Genomic DNA, 21042 nt, shown 5'->3' on the forward strand with positions numbered 1-21042 from the left:
TTCAGAATAAAATAGCTCATCTTTGAAATGCTCTTGTTCTTATCCACACACACACACACACATTGATGTATTGAACCAGTAACTTCCACTGTATGGAAAAAGTAATACGTGCTTGGAAATTGGAATGAAGTGAGGAATAAATCATGACAATTTTTGGGCGAACTGACCCTTTAAGGGTGGTTTAAGAATGAGTGTGAGCACATCGAATCCTGAGAAAAATTTATTTAGACTATTACAGAGTTACTACAGTCCATTGAGAGCCAGAGCAACAACTGAGCATCACAGAAGAAACATCTACCCACAGCAATGGTATCTCCTAAGTTGTACCAGGTGTCTGTGTTTTTTCTCTCTCCATCATGCAGACATTTCAATTCACACTTAGAGAAACTCTCAAGTGATTTAAACTTCAAGCAACAAAATTCACAAAAGAGAGCTCAATGACAAAAATAAAATTTTACTGAAAATACAATACGGCGCCTATATGGGCTGGATTTTATCCATTTAAGTGCATCTTCAATTGCTATTTGCATTTCTGACTTTTTTTTACCAAACATTTTATACAAAACAAGCTGACATCTAACATAGTAAGTGCTCTATGGCTCACCGAACTCTTCAGCCATTTCAACTTTGTAATCAGAGAAAATCCATAAGTTACAAATCAAGCCAAAAAGCCATGATTATAAAAAAAAATTACAAACATTGACACTAAACTAAATAAATAGAGTATCAGACAAGAAATATTAGCCATGACAACAAACAAGAATATTAACTTCAAAAGAGACACAAAAGGCAAAAGATTGTGTATCCACAGATTTGGCAGAAAGCTGTTGGTAGCACTATGCAAGTCCATTATTTAACAAGAGCGAGTATGAGTAGTAGCTTCGCTTGCAGAGAGCAGCTGAGAAGAGATCAACAGGTTGCAGTAACATTAGCAAGACGATATCAAGGAAAGATACCCTTTAAAACCAGTAGAGGACATTGCACAGATTAACCTACAGTAGGCCACCTGGGAACAAAATATTTGCAACATCCCATTCACATTCAAACATTCACCCATGCGCACCGTCACATTTTCATGTCACTGTAAACCAAAATCTCATGTATACACACACAAGAGTATACAATGACAGTGAACTGCATAGTAAAATAAAAACAAATGCTTGCTCTAGCTCACATCCACATACAAAAACCCAATTTAATCACAAAAACACTCACTTTTCACTGTGCAACACTGTGCCGTAACAAATGTACTCTCTTGTGCCCCAGATACAAATGTCTGAAATGGTCCCCAGATATTTTCTCTCATACACATTCAACAGAGACTTTGTCTCATCTCATTCATAAACCTTGAAAAAGTGGAAACCAGAGATCACATAAGGACTCATCAAGTCAGTTATGAACACAAACTCTGTGTGTAATTGTGTTGCATGTTCCTCAGTTCAGGTCATCGTAGATGCTAGGAGCTGGGGGAACGGGCAGTTTTGGTCGCTTTTTCCGACTGGACAGGCCCAGTGCATTCTGGGAGCTGCTGCTCCCGCTCCCGCCGCCAACTACTACTACTCTCTCTCGGTCTCCTCTCTCTCGTTCCTGCCCTTTGTCCCGCTCTCCTCCACCTCCAGTGGTAGTCAGAGTCAGTGTACTGGGCTTTTTCTTTTTCTTAGGTCTCTTAGATTCAGAGTTATTGGTGCCTGAGAACGAGACGGTGAATAAGTGGAAAAAAACAAAGACAGCATGTTGTTTTTTAAAAGCCTTCATGAAAAACTCACTAGCTTTTGAAGATGCCGAGTCTGACGGCGAGATATCAGAGGAGCCGTCCCACTGGAGGCGAGACATGATCAGCTGGCCATCAGGGGCATCATAGCAATCGTTTTCCAGCATTGTTTCAGAGTCAGGTAGCGTCGACCTATAAAACAGGAAGCAAGATATGACTACATAGAGACAAATGCTGAATAAGCACACATTTAACAAGAACCTTAGTTCAAAGAAACAACAGATTTGAAACCAAAGAGATATTTGCAGATGAGCTGCCATAGTTTCTTCCGTCACCCTTTATTTTACAGGTTAATATGGCACATTGAATATTCAAGAAGCATTATTAAAATCGTGAAGCCAAAGAACTTTTTTAAAATATCTGCGAAGTACCTTAAATCTAAATTAGTCTTACAAAACTTGAAAAAAATATATTAGTGTGAATTATGGAAATATGTTGAGTTAATAAATGACAAGAACTAGAAAAATTGGACATGAAAAAAGAAAAAGCACGAGTAGATCTACATTTACACTGAAAACTATCACTAGTAACACTAAAATAAAGTCTCATTTGTTAACATTAGTTAATGTATTAGCTAACATGAACTAACAATGGGCAATACATTTTTTACAACATTTTTAAACTTTAATTACAAATGCTTATAAATGGTTACAAAGAGAAACCAGGCATCATCCCCTTAAATCTGTTAAAGTTTAAATGCATTCAGAACACCACAAACTTACACTGAAACAATTATTGTTGCTATGAGACACCTTTAAAATGGAAAACAGTGTATTCAAAAATGGGCTCAAGATATCAAACATGTTTGATATCTGCCAACTGGATGAAGCTAAGTCTGCACACAATACACTACATGATTTTCTGTGAAATCTGTCAGCTTTTGACTGCCCCAAATCTGCAGTCTGACTGCGGCTTTCTCCAACTAATGTTGGCTCTTCCAGACTGCAAATTGGGAAAAAAATCTGGGAAAACATTGTGTAGTGTATTCCAGCCTTTAGTTCACAATGCATTAACTAATGTTAACAATAGATGCAAATTTTGACTTAATTAGTATTAATATATGCTGAAATTTACAACAACTAAGGTTAATAAATGCTTGTATTTTTCATTGCTAGTTTGTGAACAAATAAAACCTCACTGTAAAAAAGAAAAATCACAGCGGACTAAGCTGTACACTGACTCCAGATGGTGTGCCTCAAGTCTCAATACTAGGACCGATTAGTTTTTCACCTTAATCTTTGGCCAGCTGCTACAAATGAACACAAGCTTGATGAAAAAGAGGTATATTATGAGAGAGAGAGATGAAAGGAGAGGAAAGCGGGTGGGTACACTAATTGTTTTCTGACAGGGAGAGGTCAGGGTTGGGAGAAGGGGTGAAACTCACGCGGACGGCCCAAGGAGGAAGACCCTGACTGCCCTCCTCTGTTCGTCCGTGTGCTGGGGACACCGCTGGGACCTGCCAGGACACAACGTGGCATTACGCACTGCACCAGAGACAATGACGGGCAAGAGACTGGGTGAACACTACCAGCAGGATTGGAAAGGGTGCTCTAGGGTTAGATATTAGCATTTAGGGAAGGGGGTTTCAGTGCTGGTTGATGTTCAAGAAGTATCTTGCTACGTAAAAGAGGCAGTGCTTTAAAACAACCCATTACTGTCCAATTGGGAAATGATGGTGCACTTTTATGTCCAATTGGGATGGAGACAGTTTATTTCAATTAAACATTTTTAACAGAAGTGAGGCCAAATTAAATGACACAGGAAAGAAAACTGAAAAGTGAACACCAATCAAAAATATGGGGTTTATATGGAGTTGCCAGTTGTGTTCCGTAAAATCAGTCCCAACATAACATGATCATTTTCATTTACATGAATGAAAAAGATCACGTGTTCACACATCACATGCACAATCAATCTCTGGCTTTAAAGCAGCAGCACACACAAATACACACACATCCCCGACACTCGGAACAGTGAAAAATTACATCCCCTTGTCTGTACCAGTTCACCGTACTTCTGATCATATAACAGACTTCATTAGAGCAACAATTCCCTCAAAAATGAGCATCTTCATGCTGTCAAATATATCATATTAGTGATTTTTTTAAACCAATTACAACAGTACACTCTTCTTTTTTGTAATGCAAATATGTTCTTAAGTGCTGAACAGTTCAAAAGCTACAAACATTTCTACATCTAAATGTTCCTCAATGCAGGGTTAAAGTAGCAAAGTAGCCTTAACACAGAATTAAAAAAAAAGAGATGTTTTTGCCAGGCATAAAATGTGCAAAGCCCTCAAATCTCCTGGTTTCACAGATGTTCCAGCCATCAGTAAGTTTTTATTCCTCATAATATATGCCTGCTGTGGAAAAATACTTACTCTTTGCTGGAAGGAAAGACAACAAACTTGGTGACTTTCACAGTCAATAAGGTAATGGAAAGAAACTCTAAATGTCAGTGAGTGTGCCACAATGTGCAATTGTAAGAATAAATCACAGAGGTTTTCCTGTTAGTTCACAAATATGGACTGAATTCTTACCGAGTACACATCTTCTTCGTGTGCTCCGATACGACACCGCATTGCTGAGGAAAGAGAGAGCCTGTTAGCAAGAGGTAAACTCCAGTGGATGAGATTGTATAAATGCCAATAATACTATTTAATAGCAAAACAGCTAAAATAAAGCAAATTATTAACACTTATTTACAAAAATTTCACCAAAAATATCTGAAATTTGATCTTGGTAGATTTTGTAACAGAAAAAAAGAGGGAAATACCACTTCTAATAATGGTCAAAATTATGCTAATAATTGCAGATGTTCAAAATATTAGCGGTCCCCTTTATTTGGTCTACTATGAATGCATATAAGAATTTGAGGTGGCCAAAAAACACCCCAAAAAAAAAAAAAAAAAAAACTTTATTCTAACACTCCACTAAATTCAAGTAATATTTTAGTTGGAAAGATACATATTTTCCTATATAACGATTTTAATCTACCTGCATTTAAATCTGAAACATCACTATATGGTACAAAAACATTAAGAGTTTGGATAAGTAGAGAAGATAATATTTTGAATTAAATTAAGTTTTGAATTGCATTTTTTATTTTTTTTTACTTTATGATGATAGGACAGTTAGCAAAGATTTGACAGGAAGCAAAGACGCCCATAGTTTATTTGTAGACCTAATCTAGAATTTTGATAATTTACTAATATTTTTCTTTTTTGTTATTAGTATTCTTTTTTTTGCTGAGGTGGGTGTGGTTTATAGATTTATTTTTAGAAGGAAAAAAAAGGAAATTTATGTTAAACAGTCTATATAATAAATAAAATTTGATTATAAGAATATAATACACTTAATAATATATATTCTTAATGTAATAATATATTCTCTATGTAAAAATATAATATTAATTTATAATAGTTCACCGTAGTCAGTATGGAGTGCAGCTCCTCAGGTCCCAAAGTCTCATAACTGATGCCCGAGCTGTAATTAAACTGCAAGAGTGAATGAGTGAGAGAGTGAAACAACAATCCCCATAATACTACAGTAACAAATGCAACAGTGAAAGCAAGAACCAGTGTTATACACATTAAAATAATTAATCATCTCACCTTGTATAGGTCTGGATTACTGCTGAGCTCTCCTGCAGAGCGACAAGACACAAAAAGTCTCAACACATTCATGTGAAGCCTGCTGTCTGTCATGCAATGAACTACCTTTAAAAAACTTCTGAAAGCTAGATTCAGTCAGAATAAAACCCACCATTCTTGTGCTTCAGGGATTTGGATCTCCTGGGAGAGTTTGGATTCTAAAACACACAGATTTATTTTAAATATTTTAAATTTAGAATATTTGGCTTGCATTTTTTTCATATTTGATAAAAGTGTTATACCTTTTCTGACTTTCTCTTCTTGGCTGTGAAAATAAGAGATTAACTGTTATCATTAATTATTAAAATCAGGCCTACGTTAGATAAAGTGCAACATTTAGAGACAAATAGTGGTGTAGGAAGTAAGAGGAAAACAGAGAAACAGACAGACTATCAGCTCACCTTTCTTTTCTGAACCATAGGACCAGTCATTGTCATTGATATCATCATTGTCTTCCTGATCGCTTTCTGACTTGCTTGTGTTGTTGCTGCTGGCTATTCTGTTGAAAGAGCAGAACAATCAATGCTTTGAAACGTCACTAGAATTTTCCCTCAGGGATCAATACAATCTCTCTACCTGGCAGAAAGTGCAATCTTGAATAAAAAGAATACTAAAAGACTTTCAAATCACATGAGCCAATATTTTATTCACAATAGAACATAGATGATATAACAAATGTTTAAACTGAGGAATTTTACAATTTTATGCACAAAATTAGCTCATTTAAAATTTGATGCCTGCTACAGGTCTGAAAATAGTTGGGACGGCGGCATGGTTACCATGGTGTAGCCTCTCCTCTTCTTTTCAAAACAGTTTGAAGACGTCTGGGCTTTGAGGTTATGAGTTTCTGGAGTATTGGTGTTGGAATCTTGTCCCATTCTTGCCTGATATAGGTATCCAGCTGCTGAAGAGTTTATAGTAGTCTTTGACATTTTTCGTTTAATGATGTGCCAATTGTTCTCTAGAGGTGAAAGATCTGGACTGAAGGCAGGCCAATTCAGCACCCAGACTTCTATTACAAAGTCATGCTGTTGTAATAGCTGCAGTATGTGGTTTTGCATTGTCCTGCTGAAATACACGTCATCAGGAGGGGAGCATATGTTGCTCTAAAACCTTTATATACCTTTCAACATTCATAGTGCCTTCCAAAACATGCAAGCTGCCCATACCGTATGCACTTATGCACCTCCATACAAGAGATGCTGGCTTTTTAACCGAATGCTGATAACACGCTGGAAGGTCTCCCTCCTCTTTAGCCCGGAGGACACGGCGTCCGTGATTTCCAACAAGAATGTCAAATTTGGACTCGTCTGACCATAGAACACTTTTCTACTTTGAAACAGTTAATTTTAAATGAGCCTTGGCCCACAGGACACAATGGCGCTTCTGGACCATGTTCACATATGGCTTCCTTTTTGCATGATGTGCGGCGGATTGTGTTTACCGACCATGGTTTCTGGAAGTATTCCTGGGCCCATTTAGTAATGTCAATGACAGAATCATGCTGATGAGTGATGCAGTGTCGTCTGAGGACCCGAAGACCACGGGCATCCAACAAAGGTCTTCGGCCTTGTCCCTTACTCACAGAGATTTCTCCGAATCTTTTGATGATGTTATGCACTGAAGGAGTGAATCGCAGAACTACAATGGCCTTCATAATAATATTAATTATATTTATTGAATAATTATTAATCAAAGTTACATTTATGCATGTTAGAGAATAAGTTTAATATGGCTTTAGTCTGCCTTTCTATTCTCTAAGAAGCTGCTCTCATTGTGTGTGTAACCATGCCCGATAAGATTTAGGGCTGAGGCAACCTTGAAGTAAGATAAGGGTTTCTCTGTGTATGCGTGTTAGTATCTGTCTGTACAGGGAGAAGCGCAGACAGTCCCAGGACAAACGTTCAAACAGCCGATGTCCAGCGTATCAGATATACGTCTTTGGATAGATGTATTGCGTCTAACCTCTGACCACTTGTCACCAAAATATAAGAATACAAGATATACTTCAAGCTTTCATCCATGTGTGGAAATTGTCTATGTTTATCTAAGTTTTAGAACTAATCAGACTTATGCACTGACGCAATTAGCAAACTCTGTCTGGGTATAATTGTTGGTGTTTCTGAATTGTAACGCAGAGCGGCCTACGAACTCCGTGTGAGTGTTGAAGTTGACTTTCACTGACGAACCTGCAAACTATTTTCTTCAGTAAATGTTTCTTTAATTAATCGCATCTCTTACTCCTGGCCTTTGTTCATCATACCTGGTCCATGGGTTTTCACTGTTATTCCCCAACAGCACTGTACATGATGAGATTTGCAAAGCCTTTGCAATTTGACGTTGAGGAATGTTGTTTTTAAAGTATTCCACAATCTTTTTACGCACTCTTTCACAGATTGGAGAGCCTCTGCCCATCTTTACTTCTGAGAGACTCTGCCTCTCTAAGACATCCCTTTTATAGCTAATCATGCTACAGACCTGATGTCAACTAACTTAATTAGATAGATGTTCTCCCAGCTGAATCTTTTCAAAATTTCTTGCTTTTTCAGTCCTTTGTTGCCAACTTTTTTGAGACCTGTAGCAGGCATCAAATTTGAAATGTGCTCATTTAGTGGATAAAAGTAGGGCTGCACTATGTAAGATACACATTTCATGCTCATATGAAACAGCCTGCGATAATGAACGTGATATTGTGCAGCTTGTCAGTGAACTATAGCTCAGTGTATTAAATGCCGCTGAAACCATGTGATGGAGATTTATTACTAATCACAGAACCTGCTTTACTGACGAGATGCGCATGACAATTCCATGCAATATATCGTGTAGCCCTAGATAAAAGTTCAACATTTCTCAGTTTAAACATTTGTTATGTTATCCATGTTCTATTGAGAATAAAATATTGGCTCATGTGATTTGAAAGTCTTTTAGTTTTCATTTTATTCAAATTTAAAAAAAAAACAACTTTCCAACGTTTCTGGAATTCGGGTTGTAAAACAACAAAGTTCAGACATTAGGATGAGTAAATAATCTTGCTCAACTACTGCTTTAAGCCATCCCTTCACAGAATAATGAGCTAAATGGTGTGAGCTCACAGCCCGCTGACCTGCGATTGGCTATTCGGCTGCTGTTGCGACCCATGCCAAGACACTTCTCCAGATGAGGAGCAAAGCGAGAGGCCGCTATACTCCGGCTGCAGTTGGGACACACACACTCCTTATTCTTCCACTGGTTGTACACCTGCCCAAAGATGTCTACACCAGGCTGGTCCACTATTTCTACATCAGAGGGAACATAAAGTAGTGACACATTTTAAAAGCATGCAACCCAGGCAAATTAATTTGTTTATTTTTATGACTGACTCACCGAAATCCTTCATACTTTCTTGGTCCGTTTCATCCAGGAAGAAATAGCCCTGTTTGACCGCCCTGTGCACCTCAAAGCACAGCCCTAAACAGGCATCTTCCACTAAGTCAGAGTAAACGTCATGAGCCAAGGCCTACAACAAATGCAGAGAAGTTAAATCATGCGTGTTAAACTGATCATCATGCATCTTATTTGTCTATGATACAGGCTAGTTTTTGGGTCTGGGATAAAGGAGGCCCACCCATAAAAAATCTGTCCCTGACCCTGTGAATTTTAGTGAGGAGCCTGCATAACACAATTCTTCCATAAACAGATGCATTTAGATGAACACAAAACAATAAAGCAGATAAATACTGTTCTATATGTTTCATAAATTAAACTCATTATCTGCAACCCTTTACCTCTAGCTTGGTGTTATCCAGGCCTGACAGAGACATATCCTCCATTTTCATTTGCAGCAACTATTGTAGGAGACCTCTCATTGTGGACAATGCTGAAAGAGGCACAAGCACTAAAACACACAAATACATACAAAGGCACATTACATCACAGTCAAATGTAATATCATAATCCTACTATCTAAAAATAAAAGTATGCCTTTTTAATAAACAAAAAAAGAGACTCAGCATATCAAAATATCAATTAGTAAACAACTGAAAACAATTTAAACAGCCATTTATAAGCACATTTGTTCATATTGTGAATTGTGTTATCAACTCAATGTTTGTTTTTAAAACTCAAATGCATTTTCCAGGCTCTAAGGTCCATTTTATAACATGCTTGTGATGTTTATAAATTATTTATCATGTTCAGCAAGCTGATATATAACGGGAATACTGTGAACATGGGGGGGGGGAAGCAATTATTCAGCAAAACAGCAGTCACATAATATAAACGATGTATAACCAGTTTATATTTAAACCTAATAAAACTGCTGAATACACACTGTTATTGTAAACATAGTTGACTGTAGCACTGCCCTGTCTTCTCTATGATATAACTTTCCTTATGGGCTGGTTTGAGAAACATTATTAGAAAAACATGTCACAAAGTAGTAAGTGAGGCCGCGCGCAGAAAAGCATTTTTGTTGCGCTCTTGATTCAATTGTATCTCTACTTACCAAGACTGAACGGGCCGGGTCTCGTCATTCACGACCCGCTGCTCTCTCGTTCAACGACCACATAGAACAAACATCCTCAAAACGAAAGTACATGTGAAAATAACGAAAATATTATGTTACAAAAACGATTAGATGCCTAGCTGAATAAGTCGTTTGAGTACAGATGATGTTTGGAAATAAAACAACGCTGCCATTTTGGCTCCGGTTAGACATCACTAGCCTATTACCGATCTTAGGTGACACATCGATTGAGCTGCCTTGAATTAAACACACACTGATATACGTACACATACATGGTGACTCAGTCACATAAATAAAACAATTACGGAAGTATTTAATTGCTAATAAATGATAAATTATGCGCACACACACAAACACAAAAACTGATTAAGAGAAAGTTTATTTGCTCAAATTGTAAATTGCAGGGATATAACATCTCTTGCTATAGAAAACGTCCAAATGTTTCAAATCTGTAGTACAAATTTCTCTTTTTTTTGCCATTTCTACAAATAAACAAACAAACATGGGAAGGGGTAAAAAACTAAAACTTACCAAATTAAAAACATGTCCCCAATTGACAAACTCATTTTGGCTATAGCAGAATACTGCTTAGCCAACTGAAAATACAAACGCAATAATGTTCACTCATTACAAAGGAAAAAAAAAAAGAAAGAGGAAGCTATATGTACAAATACCTTACAACAGCACTGAACCCAACCCAAATCTATTTGAAAGTCTCAAAATCCTATAAAATATCAACAAATCTTGAAAGATCCACTGGGTTTCTTATCCCGGCCCATCATTCAAATCATCTATAACCAAATTCTGTTTTTCAAACAACTTTTTGCATGATACAGGCCTTAATTATTCCGGGTGCCTAGAATAAAGGTCACATGTCTGGTACAGCAAATACAGCACCCAGCTCTGTTTTTACAGCAATCTCCCCCTCCGTCCTCAAAATTATATGCTGGTCTTTATATGCAAATTACCAAGGCTCAAAATTTTAGATGGAGGGAAAAATCACTTACAGTGCCCCTGTTAAGTTGAGGGCTGCATAAAAATACTGAGTAAAAGGTGGTACTCAGCAGAGGAAGCTGGGTTGTGGGTTTAACTAAATTTAGTTGCCATTTCAGGCCAGGGCATTGGAATGAGAGAATATACCAGTCACCCTCAAAACTGCTCATATATACATAAACACACAAATAACGGTACCCCTCTCTTAAATAAAACATCTCCATTACATTCCTTGAGCTGGTGCATGAAAGACCTGTGAAGTGGTTGATATTATGGGCTAATGAGTGAAATGACGAAAGAAGAATACTGAAAAAACATAGGGCTTGTGAGCAAGGGATTCCATCATAAGTGCACTGAATTGTGGGGGTAACTCGCATCCGTCATATTTAAAACATACCGTTTAAAAAAGAAAAACAGTTCTTTGGAGCACCAAATAAAACAGTGGTTGGAAAGAGGAACAAAAAGTCAGCTTCAAACACCACAGAACTATAATTAACAAATGGAAGAAAAACATGTTGGTGCCCCATCCACAAAACACACACACACACACACAAAAAAACCACAAGACAAGCATATTTCTGCAAGAACTTTGCTTGTGTTGCCATACAATTAACTTATAAACTAGTCCTCCTCGTTATGTAACATCAGTCGGCTTTATTATCTGAACAAACAGCGAACTCAAACCCGTCAGCTGCCACGCAACAGCTATGGGCAGCATTTCTAAAACAGGACAAAAATAAATAGTCCATTTTCACCTTTAACCCCTCATCAGGAGCAGGTAAGGGCAGCGCACAAATGCCTGCTGAACAAGAACCGCGTGCGAGACCAGTGGGGCCCATGCGGCAACATTCAAAATGGCTTCATTGTTCCTGAAAATACCACAATTGTTTTGAACCGAAAAAGCAAAAACAAACACCAAAGCAAAAATGGAGGGGGGGAGCAGGAAACGGAGAGGAACGATGCTACTAGGAAGAACAAGAGAGGTACAGACAGAAGAAAAGAAAGCAAACATTCTTCAGAGTGCAATTATTTGGTCCCCTGTACCTCCTGAAAGAATCTTTGAAACTAAGAGACTCTTTGGCTCATTTACGGAAAAGAAAATGGCACCTGGTGCTCTCTATATCTTCTAAAATATAAACACGGGGCGTCCTAATAACGCTTCACGACTGCTACAAGCCAATAGCAGAGCACTGCACCCTTTTTTCAGTGTTGGGAGGAATTTAGAGCATACATCCTTGTACACGTTGCCTAAAATGCCTTAAAACCTGCCAAGCCAATTCATTGAGGGAGTTACAAATAAAATCAGAAGCGCAGGGGAGAGGAGAAGCAAAGGAAAGAGTGTGTGAAAGGTGGCGCAGATGTGTGACAGCGGGGTGAGCCCCCCTCCTGTGGTGAGAAGAGCGCAGTGCAAAGCAGGCTCAGACCCCCCGGCTCATGGCTCAGTTCACAGCATTTCTGGCAGTCTGTGGGCTCAGCCTGACTCGGCTCCGGCTCCGGCTCAGTCGGAGTCTGAGCCCGATGAATCGTCAGAGCTGGAAGCGCTGCTGCTGCTCTCTGATTTATTCTCTTTATCCTCAACCTCTTCGTCCTCAATGTCTTCTTCATTCTGGAAGTGAATTTGGAAAGATTAGCTTTCATTACTTTCATTCAAAATCCGACCAGGTTAAACATGAAATTCCCAAACAGTATTTTCTGGAAGCCGATTGCTGCTCTCAATGACAAAATCAATATTGCAAAATCAAAGGCTGGTCCTATATCAATATACATGACCAGCATGCTATAAATCTTACATCGTCGTCGTCGCTGTCGTCATCGGAGGATGATCCGTCGTCAGATTCCTTCTCCTCATCATCGTCATCATCGTCTTCATCCTCTTCCTCATCCTTTGGATAAAGTAACAATTGATAAAGAACGAATCAATCATTAGGCCTACATGCTGCTAAAAATGTACATGGTGGCCGATAAACGCAGAGTGATTTAAGACTATGCATGATCAAACTCACCGATAGTTTGGCCTTGGGTTTCGCTTTAGCAGCGGTGCCACCTGGTTTTGATGTGCTCCTCCGTTTCTGCAGAAAAGTTTAAGAGAAAACATTAAATAGACAAAACTGTGGGCAGGGGGTGTTACAGAAGAGCCAAATTTTCTTTTTAAATTATTATTACCAATTTAAATAAAAACAATATAATTTGAGAAACAAACAAAAAAATCTTATGGTATATAATTCAAGTCTATTTTGACAAGTTAGACTGCAATACTGAGTGGCTCCAAATGTATGACTCACCAGAGAATTATATTCTTTATAAGTAGCTCTCTCTTGTGATGATATACTCTGTGAAGTGGAAAAAATATTACAGCAATGTTGTAATATATTAGATCTTCACATTAAGCTATTTGTGCTAGTGTTGAGTAGGTTAAATAACAGTAAAGACACGTACCGCCAGCCACTGCTCGAGAAGCACTTTGTACTGCCTCTGTTTCTCTTCTGCCAGCCTTTTGTAACGGTCCTTCTCTTTCTGAGGGAGCCGCTGCCAGCGGCCTCCGATTTCACCCATGCGCTCTTTCATGGGCAGATGATTCAGCTCGCCATTCGACAGCATCTCCTGAGAGAACTTCTGATAACCGTTCCTGAAGTCACAGGTGAAGAGAGCATGAGTAAAAACAGTGGGATGGGCAAGACAAGCAAGCTGCCTCAAACACACCAACAGCTTTTTCCCTTGTAGACGTTTAAGACTTAACACACAGAACAAACTTACGAGGGTGGTTTCTTAGGTTCACCATCAAATTTCATTTTCTTCCCAGGGGTAATGACTTGGGGAGGCGCTCGCATCTCGCTCAGCTCTCTCTGCACAAGACAGAAGATTAAAAAGGGTATGAAATCTTGCACACACAAAGTCGGGAAGAAAAAATAAGCAGACAGTAGACATATGATCAGTTACTTTATTCAAGGCAGTTTGATTTTAATGCCACAAAATATTTGGATATGTCTGGACTCACTTCATATCTCTTCTGGTCCTCTGCTGCCTTCTTGATCCACATGATCTTTTCTTTCTTCTCCATGGTGTTCCAGGTGGCCTCCATGGCTTTTTGAGCTTTTGCTCGGTCATTCTGAGTAAGCAAAGAAGAGGGAGAGATCAGTGGATAATCTATTATCTGATAATAAACTATTTTCAGATAGTGCTGGTGTTATATTCTTTGAAAAAAAAACAAAAAAAAACACTTAATTTCTTGCAATTATGATTCCATACCTTGAATCGGGCAAGATAGTCTCCAATGACGCTTTGTTGCCAGATATCCTGAGCTGTTTTGGGCGTTTCTGGTAGTTTCCCTTTGTCCTCTTTGCTCTGTTTTTCAGACTCTGCCTTCAGCGTCATCTCCAGGTTTTTATATTTTTCCTACAAGAAAGATTACAGAAGTTGAATACAATTTAACTGGCTAATACAGTAAGAGAAGGATCTTAACATCTCTGGGTCACTAAAGTGTCATGATTACCTTCTTCTTGTCAGAAAGCTCATTCCACATGCGGGCCAGTAGTCTGGTGAGCTCCATGTCAGAAAGATCAGGCCTTTCCTGGTGAAGTTTTGGGCGCTTCTCCTCAGAGAAAATAAACATTGCAGAGACAGGGGGCTTGGGCTTCTCTGTACTGGACTGTTGGGATAACAACGAGGAAAAGGGAATTAAAGAAGCAAAGGTTTAGTTACTAAAGTTCACTTAAGATAGTAATCCTTTAAATGACCCAAAAATGACTGACAGGTGAACTGACCTTTGCTGTTGAGTTCTTCTTTTTGGAAGCAGGACTACTGCCTCCACCTCCCTTTTTAAAGCTGCCCATCTTCTGTTCTGACAGTATTCTCTGCTGTTCCTCCTCTGAGATACTCTGGGATTCACAGAAAACATTTAAAATGCAAACTGAATAGAAAATTGTGCAAAAAAAAAAAACACACAGAGAGCAAGTGTCTGTTGTCATAGAAGTATACTTACTAATAAGTAACGATTCATCTCAACTTCATATTCTTTCTTTTTCTGTGTAGAGCAGAAATCAAATAAAATATGAAATAGATGGACAAACTTTCAAATGTAACCATGTTGGTTTGTTTATGTTAATAGGTGGCTGAACTGGTTACAAACAATGTGTTACAAACCTGCTCACAGCGCTTTTGGTAAGCGTCTTTCTCGCCCTGTTTGAGGAGTTTCCAGCGCTGACTACACATGACCATACGCTCTGTACTGGGGACATCTTTCATACTGGACATCAGCTCAGCACAGAACATAGAGTAACCATTACTGAAAGAGAGACAAAATGAGAGAATGAAAACTTTCACTTACTCATACAAAATCGCTGTTATTATTACTTAAACTATTTTTTTTTTATCACTTTCAGCAATTTAAATAAAAATTGCTGAAAGTGACCATCCCCCCCCCAAAAAAAAAGCCAAAACCTTTTATCAGGTAAACTTACGAAGGCGGTTTGTCTGGCCGCCCATCAAACTTGTCTTTGAGCTGTCTCTCTGCTTTGGTCAGAGTGGATTTGACGATGTCCCCCTCTGTCATGTTCATCTCCGGGTGCTGCTGGATAAACTCGCGCATCTTTTCCTAAACAAGGACAAGAAAGATGAAAGGTTATAAAGCAGCACGCTACTGCAGGCAAATATGCCATGTAAAATGCAAACGTTTTACCTCATACAATTTCTTCTGCTCCAAAGACTTTGTGATCCACTTTATCCTCTTCTTGTCTGAGAGCTGTGGCCACTGCTTGGCAACACTCTCCTTGATGTCTTTGGTAGTCGCCTAGCGAGTTTAAAACAAGTGTTTTACGGCATTCATGTGTATGAAGAAGCCAGCATCATTATTTATGAGTGCGAGTGTGTGTGTAGAGCGTACATCTGGGTGTGCTTTGAGAAAGGCCTTCTTCTCATGGCAGTACCACAGTTGCTGGGGTGTCTTGGGCTTCTCTGGAACATTGGACTTCTTGTTAACATTCTCTAGAAGGTCGGGATGGTCTTGCCTGTTAAGAAACAAACAAACTCTTTAAGAAAAGCCATGACTTAAAAATGTAAATGTGATGGTAAAGTGTCAATAAGTCACTTACCTGAACTTCATCATGCTGAGCACGAAAGTCTCCTTTTCATTGAGAAAGTCTTTCACATATTTCTCCTGTTGACAAAAGGTTCAGTCATAACAAACAGGTCAGTCAAAACAGTGCCTGCTTTGTCGACCGATCTAGAAAGGTACCACTCAAAACAATAGGTGACCCAGACCAAATAGAAAATATTTGCTTCTTTTCAAAGGGAAAAAGAGCAGCCACAGATTTGCAATCCACTGAACACCAGATGAATCCTAAACCTTTAGCCAATATACCATTACAGTATCCACATCATTTCCCATTAGCGTAAAAATCCATATTAATTCCTCTTTTATATTGGCTCTTGAAAAAATTATACAGACTGTGTTTTAGTGACGTTTTTTATTTTATTTTATTGCACTCACTTTTTTACGATCCGGGAGCTCCTTGTATTTTTTGGACAGGATTTTTGTGAGATCTAGGTTGCTCATCTCTGGATGTAGTTTAGCGTACTTGGCACGCTTCTCCATAAAGAAACGGAAATACGGTGTCAATGGCTTTTTGGGGAAGTCTGGGTGCTTCTGCAGAGGGGACAAAAACACAAAGTTAGTATTTGCAACCGTTGCAAGTGAGAGGAAAAACAGTCCTTTTTAATCCAAGCTTTCAGCACAGAGCCACAAGACTGTCTACCTTCAGCTTCTTTCCTTTGTATGGATTTTTGATGTAGTCCTGCGCATCCAGGATCAGCTCAGTAAGGGTGCGGAATTTGCGAATCTGAGTGAGGAACAGGATTTTTTTTTTTTAATCAAATATTTCAAATCCTAGTATCTACTGCTCAACAACATTTTTGATGCAAGTTTCTCTAGTCATTACAACTTAAACTCATTGATAACTGAACTAGCGTACCATGCGTGAAACTTCCTGCCATTTCTGTTTGCACATCTCCCCAGAGTAAGAGTTGAAAGCCACTTTCTCCCAGTCCAAATGGGACTCGGACGTCTTGTACTTGGACAGATCTTTTTCCGGCAGGTTCCCCTTTATGGCATCCAACAGCTTAAACAGGTCATCCTGCTCCCAAACTGTAATAAAACATTATGGAAAAAATTATCTAAGAGATCCAATGCACACATCTTCACGAAGATTAAGAAAAACGTACACATTTGTATTTAACACAAAGGTTAAATACAGGTTCACATGGTTTATGACAAGAGCAATTTGTTTTCCAAGGCAATTATTGCCAGGAGTATGAACCTAATTATTCAAAGCAACTTGCTTTGCATTCAAGGTATACATTTTATCAGAAAATGCATCCTGTGGGAATCAAACCAATGATTTTGGCATTGCTCTACTGTTTGAGCCATCAATTCAACAGATATTTAGAACCCAAAATGCTCTTTTATTTTTTTTCCCTATGAAAGCTATATCCATTACCACTGATGGCAAAAATATAAATGCTAAACAATATTCATAAACAACTAAAACCCACCACGATTCATGTTTCTTACCGGGTTCTTTAGCAGTGGAGTCCATTTCTCCATTCATTGTCTGAAATCACTATAAAAAAAACAACAAACAAAGAAAGATTAATTATATTAAGGACTACAAAAGTTGAAAATCATACTTTCATGGCTTTAACCCAGCTTTAAATTAAATATTAAATTATTTTGCCTCAAATTACTGAAAAAAATTAATAAGCTACATCTTGTTTATATTGTAAAAAAAAAAAAAAAAAAAGATTTCTCTTTTTCGGACTTAAAAGTTTAATCAGTACCGTGTAGGTGTTTTGTAAGCTAATGCCTCAAACAGGAATCTCTGCCTGAAGAGTGGAATTAAAACCCAGCCCGACACATAATGGTTGATGTTCATTATACCGCCCCTAAACGTTTACGCTGCATCGTGAGACAGAGCCCATTGCTTGTGACGGTTTCAAATCTCAAATAACTCTGCAGTCGACACCAGCAAGAGCAGCCAATCCGTCTAATCTTCCATTCTGTCCACAGAACTAAGACTCGCAGCGGCTTCTCCTGCTCTCTGCGCGCTTTTCGAGGCGAAACTGGAGCATATTTTCGGCGGACGAGTGGATACTGGGAGGTACTACAGGAGGAGGAAGCAGCGTTTTGGGCGATAGGCAGGCGGCTGCCTGTAGACGGACCAGCTGACCACGGATCGGGATCTGCTTTCGGTCTGCGTCGAGAGGGGAAACACAGCCAGGGATCATCATGAGTGACTGCAACAGCATGCAGCACCAGAGTCAGCCTCCAACCCGACGGGGCGCGAGGCTCCGTTTCCGCCACGGACGTGTTCTGGGTCGCCCCCTTTGATGCATAGCGACTGGTTTAAGAATGCTTGAGTATGGAGGGCTAGTCATAATCTGATGTCTTTTAGCGAGCGAGTGCGTCGACTGAATTAGTCACAAAATGGCACGACTCTTGTTCCAGGGCGAGGCGCTGAATCATGTGTAATGGCGGCGCGCGAGCCAGCAGTGTCCAGCTCGAAAATACACCCTGGCTGAAGGGCATATTTACCACCATGAAATGTTACTAAATAAAGTGGGTGGCATGATGACCAGACCCAGTTTGAGCAGAATAGAGAGTTACTGCGATAGAAATGCTCAGGAAAACTATTTTGTGGATTTTAAGCGCATTTATGAACAAAAGCTTTGTAGCGGAACTCAAGTTCAGAGTAAAGAATACGTTTAAGTATTTATAAGGGTCACTTTAAAATTGATGTTTAAACGTAAGACCGTTTCCCATATCAAAACCTCACTAAATTACATAATCGGTGCTGTTTGATGTTTAAAACTCCGCTTTAATGATTTACCCAACTTTAATAATAAACTCAGCAACATTGTGTCCACACGGGGAAGTGCTACAAATGATAGCCTCGGAGATATCTAAAAATACGTTTAATGAGGGAAAAATGTTACACTGTTAAACCGATCTATGACTTGACCTACACCGGAGCTATCCGGCTATAACTAGCATTGAATCCCCATAAAAGCCTGGTGAAAGCCGAACCGACAGTCGTCAAAAATAACCCTAAAATGCTGTTAAAATCAAACCTTATTATACGCTCCTAAAAAGAGCTTGTATCGGGCGTCCAAATTGCCCTCTTACCGTGAAGAAATTCGGTGGTTTACCCCGAGTTTGGAGTAACGAGGAGTGCGGGGTGAGAGCACGGTTTGAACAGCCGTATGGCAGCAGGGTCTTCAGAGGCTTGAAAAACAAAAAATGAAAGAAATATACGATTAATTTCACCGAATTCGCGGTGGTTGAAGCACAAGTATGACAAGCGAGATCCACTCGTTTAGAAATGAATCATTCTGGTCTCTAAACGTGTCGTTTACTCCCAGTCACAATGGAAAAACGCAACAGCCGAGAGAGAGGACGCTTGACTGGCGTGACGACTGTTCTAGAGCCGCCATACTACCCTCCATGCGCTGCTGCCGCGAGCCTAATTCACCGACAGAAAGACGGCTCACAACTCACCCGGGTCGCTCCTCAAGCACAGATAACCCGAAAAAACGGCCAAATGTGATCGCGAACTTTGCTTTCACGGTAAGACGCAAGCGAAAACAAGCCCACACGGTGAGATAACCGAGCTCCCTGATGGCGAACCAGAGGCGGCTGATTCTTCCCTCCACGAGCCTCATGGAGTCCTGACTCGGAAATGAAGGCGACCGCGAGGGCTCTAAACACTATAAAGCGCGCTTAAAAAACGAGGTTAGCGGCTCCTGGAGTTGTATTCGGAAATTAAACTGTGGTAGATCAATGTTGATGTTTTTCCCCGAGTCACAGGACGGGAAAGTCGGGTAAGGCGACCTCGGAATGTACCGTGCCTTGCACCAAGTCAACGCGAATTTAAACGAGGCGGCTTTACAAAAACAAAGCGCACGAACGTTCTAAAATCAGAATGTTTAGAATGTTTGCGTTACATTTAAGGTTTTGTTTTTTTCAAGGTTTGTTGGTAGGATGAGGCGCTGGTTAGCTCTTACCTGTCGCTGCTTGTGTGTGGAACTGGTGCTGGAACAAGGGGAGGGTTGAATGTTAGCCAGCACTGCGCCGCCGGTCCAGGGCACGGGCGCTCCAGTCCCCGCAGAGCTGAGAGACTTCCCCCCGCCTCCATCTCTCTCGCTCTCCTTCCAGTCAGCGCGCAGCTCTCTCGATCCGCTCATTTCTCTTTCCAGAGAGACATCCGCATTTTCAATCTCTCCGCTGCTATAGCCGCTCGCATCACGGATGGATCGCCTGGGTTTCGCTTCCATTTGGATTATAAAGTCTGCGCTGCCGAGGCGCCCTCAAGCGCCTGTAGCCTCTCGGGCTTGTTTTGAACACATTTGTTTACTCTTGATGACCATGTGAAGTTTGAATAAATAGTGAATTTGATTGAATATGTTCCAGAGTGATTTCTGTTTTGATTTATGCTTTTTTTAAAATAATAAATAAAAAAGCAGTTTTCTTGAATTTAGTCAAACTCCCAGCGTGCATGTGTGGTGTTAGGAGTGAACTACTGTTGTGTACTTTAAACATGTTTTCGGTATTTTCAGTCTGAATCTTTTTGTCAAGTTAAATAATTAAACCCCACCTTGTCTGTTTGTGGGCGTCACCTGCGAGGTCCAATCAAGACGTTCTGATTTGGGGAAAACATGATTTTCCTATGACCGAGCTGATTCGTTAAACATCAGAGCGGTGACGTGTCCAGCAGCGAGAGAGCGCGCGTGCCTCCGGAAACAACACACAGGCCTGGTGCTTCCCAAGCGTTTCTGTCTGTTATAGCACTACAGCCCTATCAGTACACCTGCACTGACACCAAACCAAAAATGAACACGCTATTGATTTGAAATCATTTAGCACTGTCAATGCAAATTATTCACCTAAACAGTTCATACCGTGGCTGGAATTATCTTCAATAAAACACACGATCTTGTCTATTTACACGTTTTGATTCTAAGGAAATTCATTTGTACATGAAGTCACGATGGGATGTAGGCTATACAATCCATCCACAGATCACGTGACTCAAAAATTTACAAAACTTATACCTTACAAAACATTAAAAAAAG

General features: G+C 39.6%; 2 protein-coding genes across 5 annotated transcripts; both read right to left on the reverse strand.

Moving 5' to 3' along the window:
• Positions 1–204: 204 nt before the first annotated feature.
• Positions 205–10161, reverse strand: LOC306849674 (ataxin-7-like protein 3). 3 transcript variants are annotated; one of them, XM_079384870.1, is made up of 13 exons: positions 9907–10161; positions 9188–9297; positions 8787–8919; positions 8527–8698; positions 5825–5922; positions 5666–5688; positions 5536–5581; positions 5385–5416; positions 5199–5267; positions 4311–4354; positions 3156–3227; positions 1767–1903; positions 205–1688 (listed from the first exon to the last, which is right to left on the reverse strand). In XM_079384870.1, the coding sequence occupies exons 2-13, from the start codon at positions 9236–9238 to the stop codon at positions 1435–1437; spliced, it is 1131 nt and encodes a 376-aa protein (XP_079240996.1). In that variant the 5' UTR covers positions 9239–9297; positions 9907–10161; the 3' UTR covers positions 205–1434. The 3 variants fall into 3 exon arrangements, with proteins under 3 accessions (XP_079240996.1, XP_079240997.1, XP_079240995.1); XM_079384871.1 differs by lacking the exon at positions 3156–3227 and having other exon boundaries at positions 209–1688; positions 9907–10147; XM_079384869.1 differs by having other exon boundaries at positions 215–1903; positions 9907–10120.
• A 126-nt stretch (positions 10162–10287) lies between these two features.
• Positions 10288–20496, reverse strand: LOC306857136 (nucleolar transcription factor 1-like). 2 transcript variants are annotated; one of them, XM_079396861.1, is made up of 22 exons: positions 19975–20496; positions 19097–19195; positions 17486–17534; positions 16887–17059; positions 16671–16754; positions 16406–16561; positions 16008–16072; positions 15800–15923; positions 15596–15706; positions 15378–15511; positions 15061–15202; positions 14900–14941; positions 14682–14795; positions 14411–14566; positions 14167–14313; positions 13916–14026; positions 13675–13763; positions 13357–13546; positions 13203–13250; positions 12924–12989; positions 12711–12803; positions 10288–12526 (listed from the first exon to the last, which is right to left on the reverse strand). In XM_079396861.1, the coding sequence occupies exons 3-22, from the start codon at positions 17520–17522 to the stop codon at positions 12419–12421; spliced, it is 2190 nt and encodes a 729-aa protein (XP_079252987.1). In that variant the 5' UTR covers positions 17523–17534; positions 19097–19195; positions 19975–20496; the 3' UTR covers positions 10288–12418. The 2 variants fall into 2 exon arrangements, with proteins under 2 accessions (XP_079252987.1, XP_079252988.1); XM_079396862.1 differs by lacking the exon at positions 19097–19195.
• Between the last annotated feature and the right edge of the window lie 546 nt (positions 20497–21042).

This window comes from Barbus barbus, assembly GCF_936440315.1.
Source record: "Barbus barbus genome assembly, chromosome: 3".
Taxonomy (NCBI): Eukaryota; Metazoa; Chordata; class Actinopteri; order Cypriniformes; family Cyprinidae; genus Barbus; species Barbus barbus.

Coding starts and splice junctions, on each gene's coding strand:
- LOC306857136 (XM_079396862.1), bottom strand. CDS start 17,522: ATGAATGGAGAAATGGACTCCACTGCTAAAGAACCCG. Junction 15,707..15,799: donor TTCTCAAAGCACACCCAGAT/GTACGCTCTACA, acceptor TAAACTCGCTAG/GCGACTACCAAAGACATCAA. Junction 14,027..14,166: donor ACTATCTTGCCCGATTCAAG/GTATGGAATCAT, acceptor TTGCTTACTCAG/AATGACCGAGCAAAAGCTCA.
- LOC306849674 (XM_079384869.1), bottom strand. CDS start 9,238: ATGAAAATGGAGGATATGTCTCTGTCAGGCCTGGATAACACCAAGCTA. Junction 5,582..5,665: donor AGAAGAGAAAGTCAGAAAAG/GTATAACACTTT, acceptor TGTGTGTTTTAG/AATCCAAACTCTCCCAGGAG. Junction 5,268..5,384: donor GTAATCCAGACCTATACAAG/GTGAGATGATTA, acceptor TCACTCTTGCAG/TTTAATTACAGCTCGGGCAT.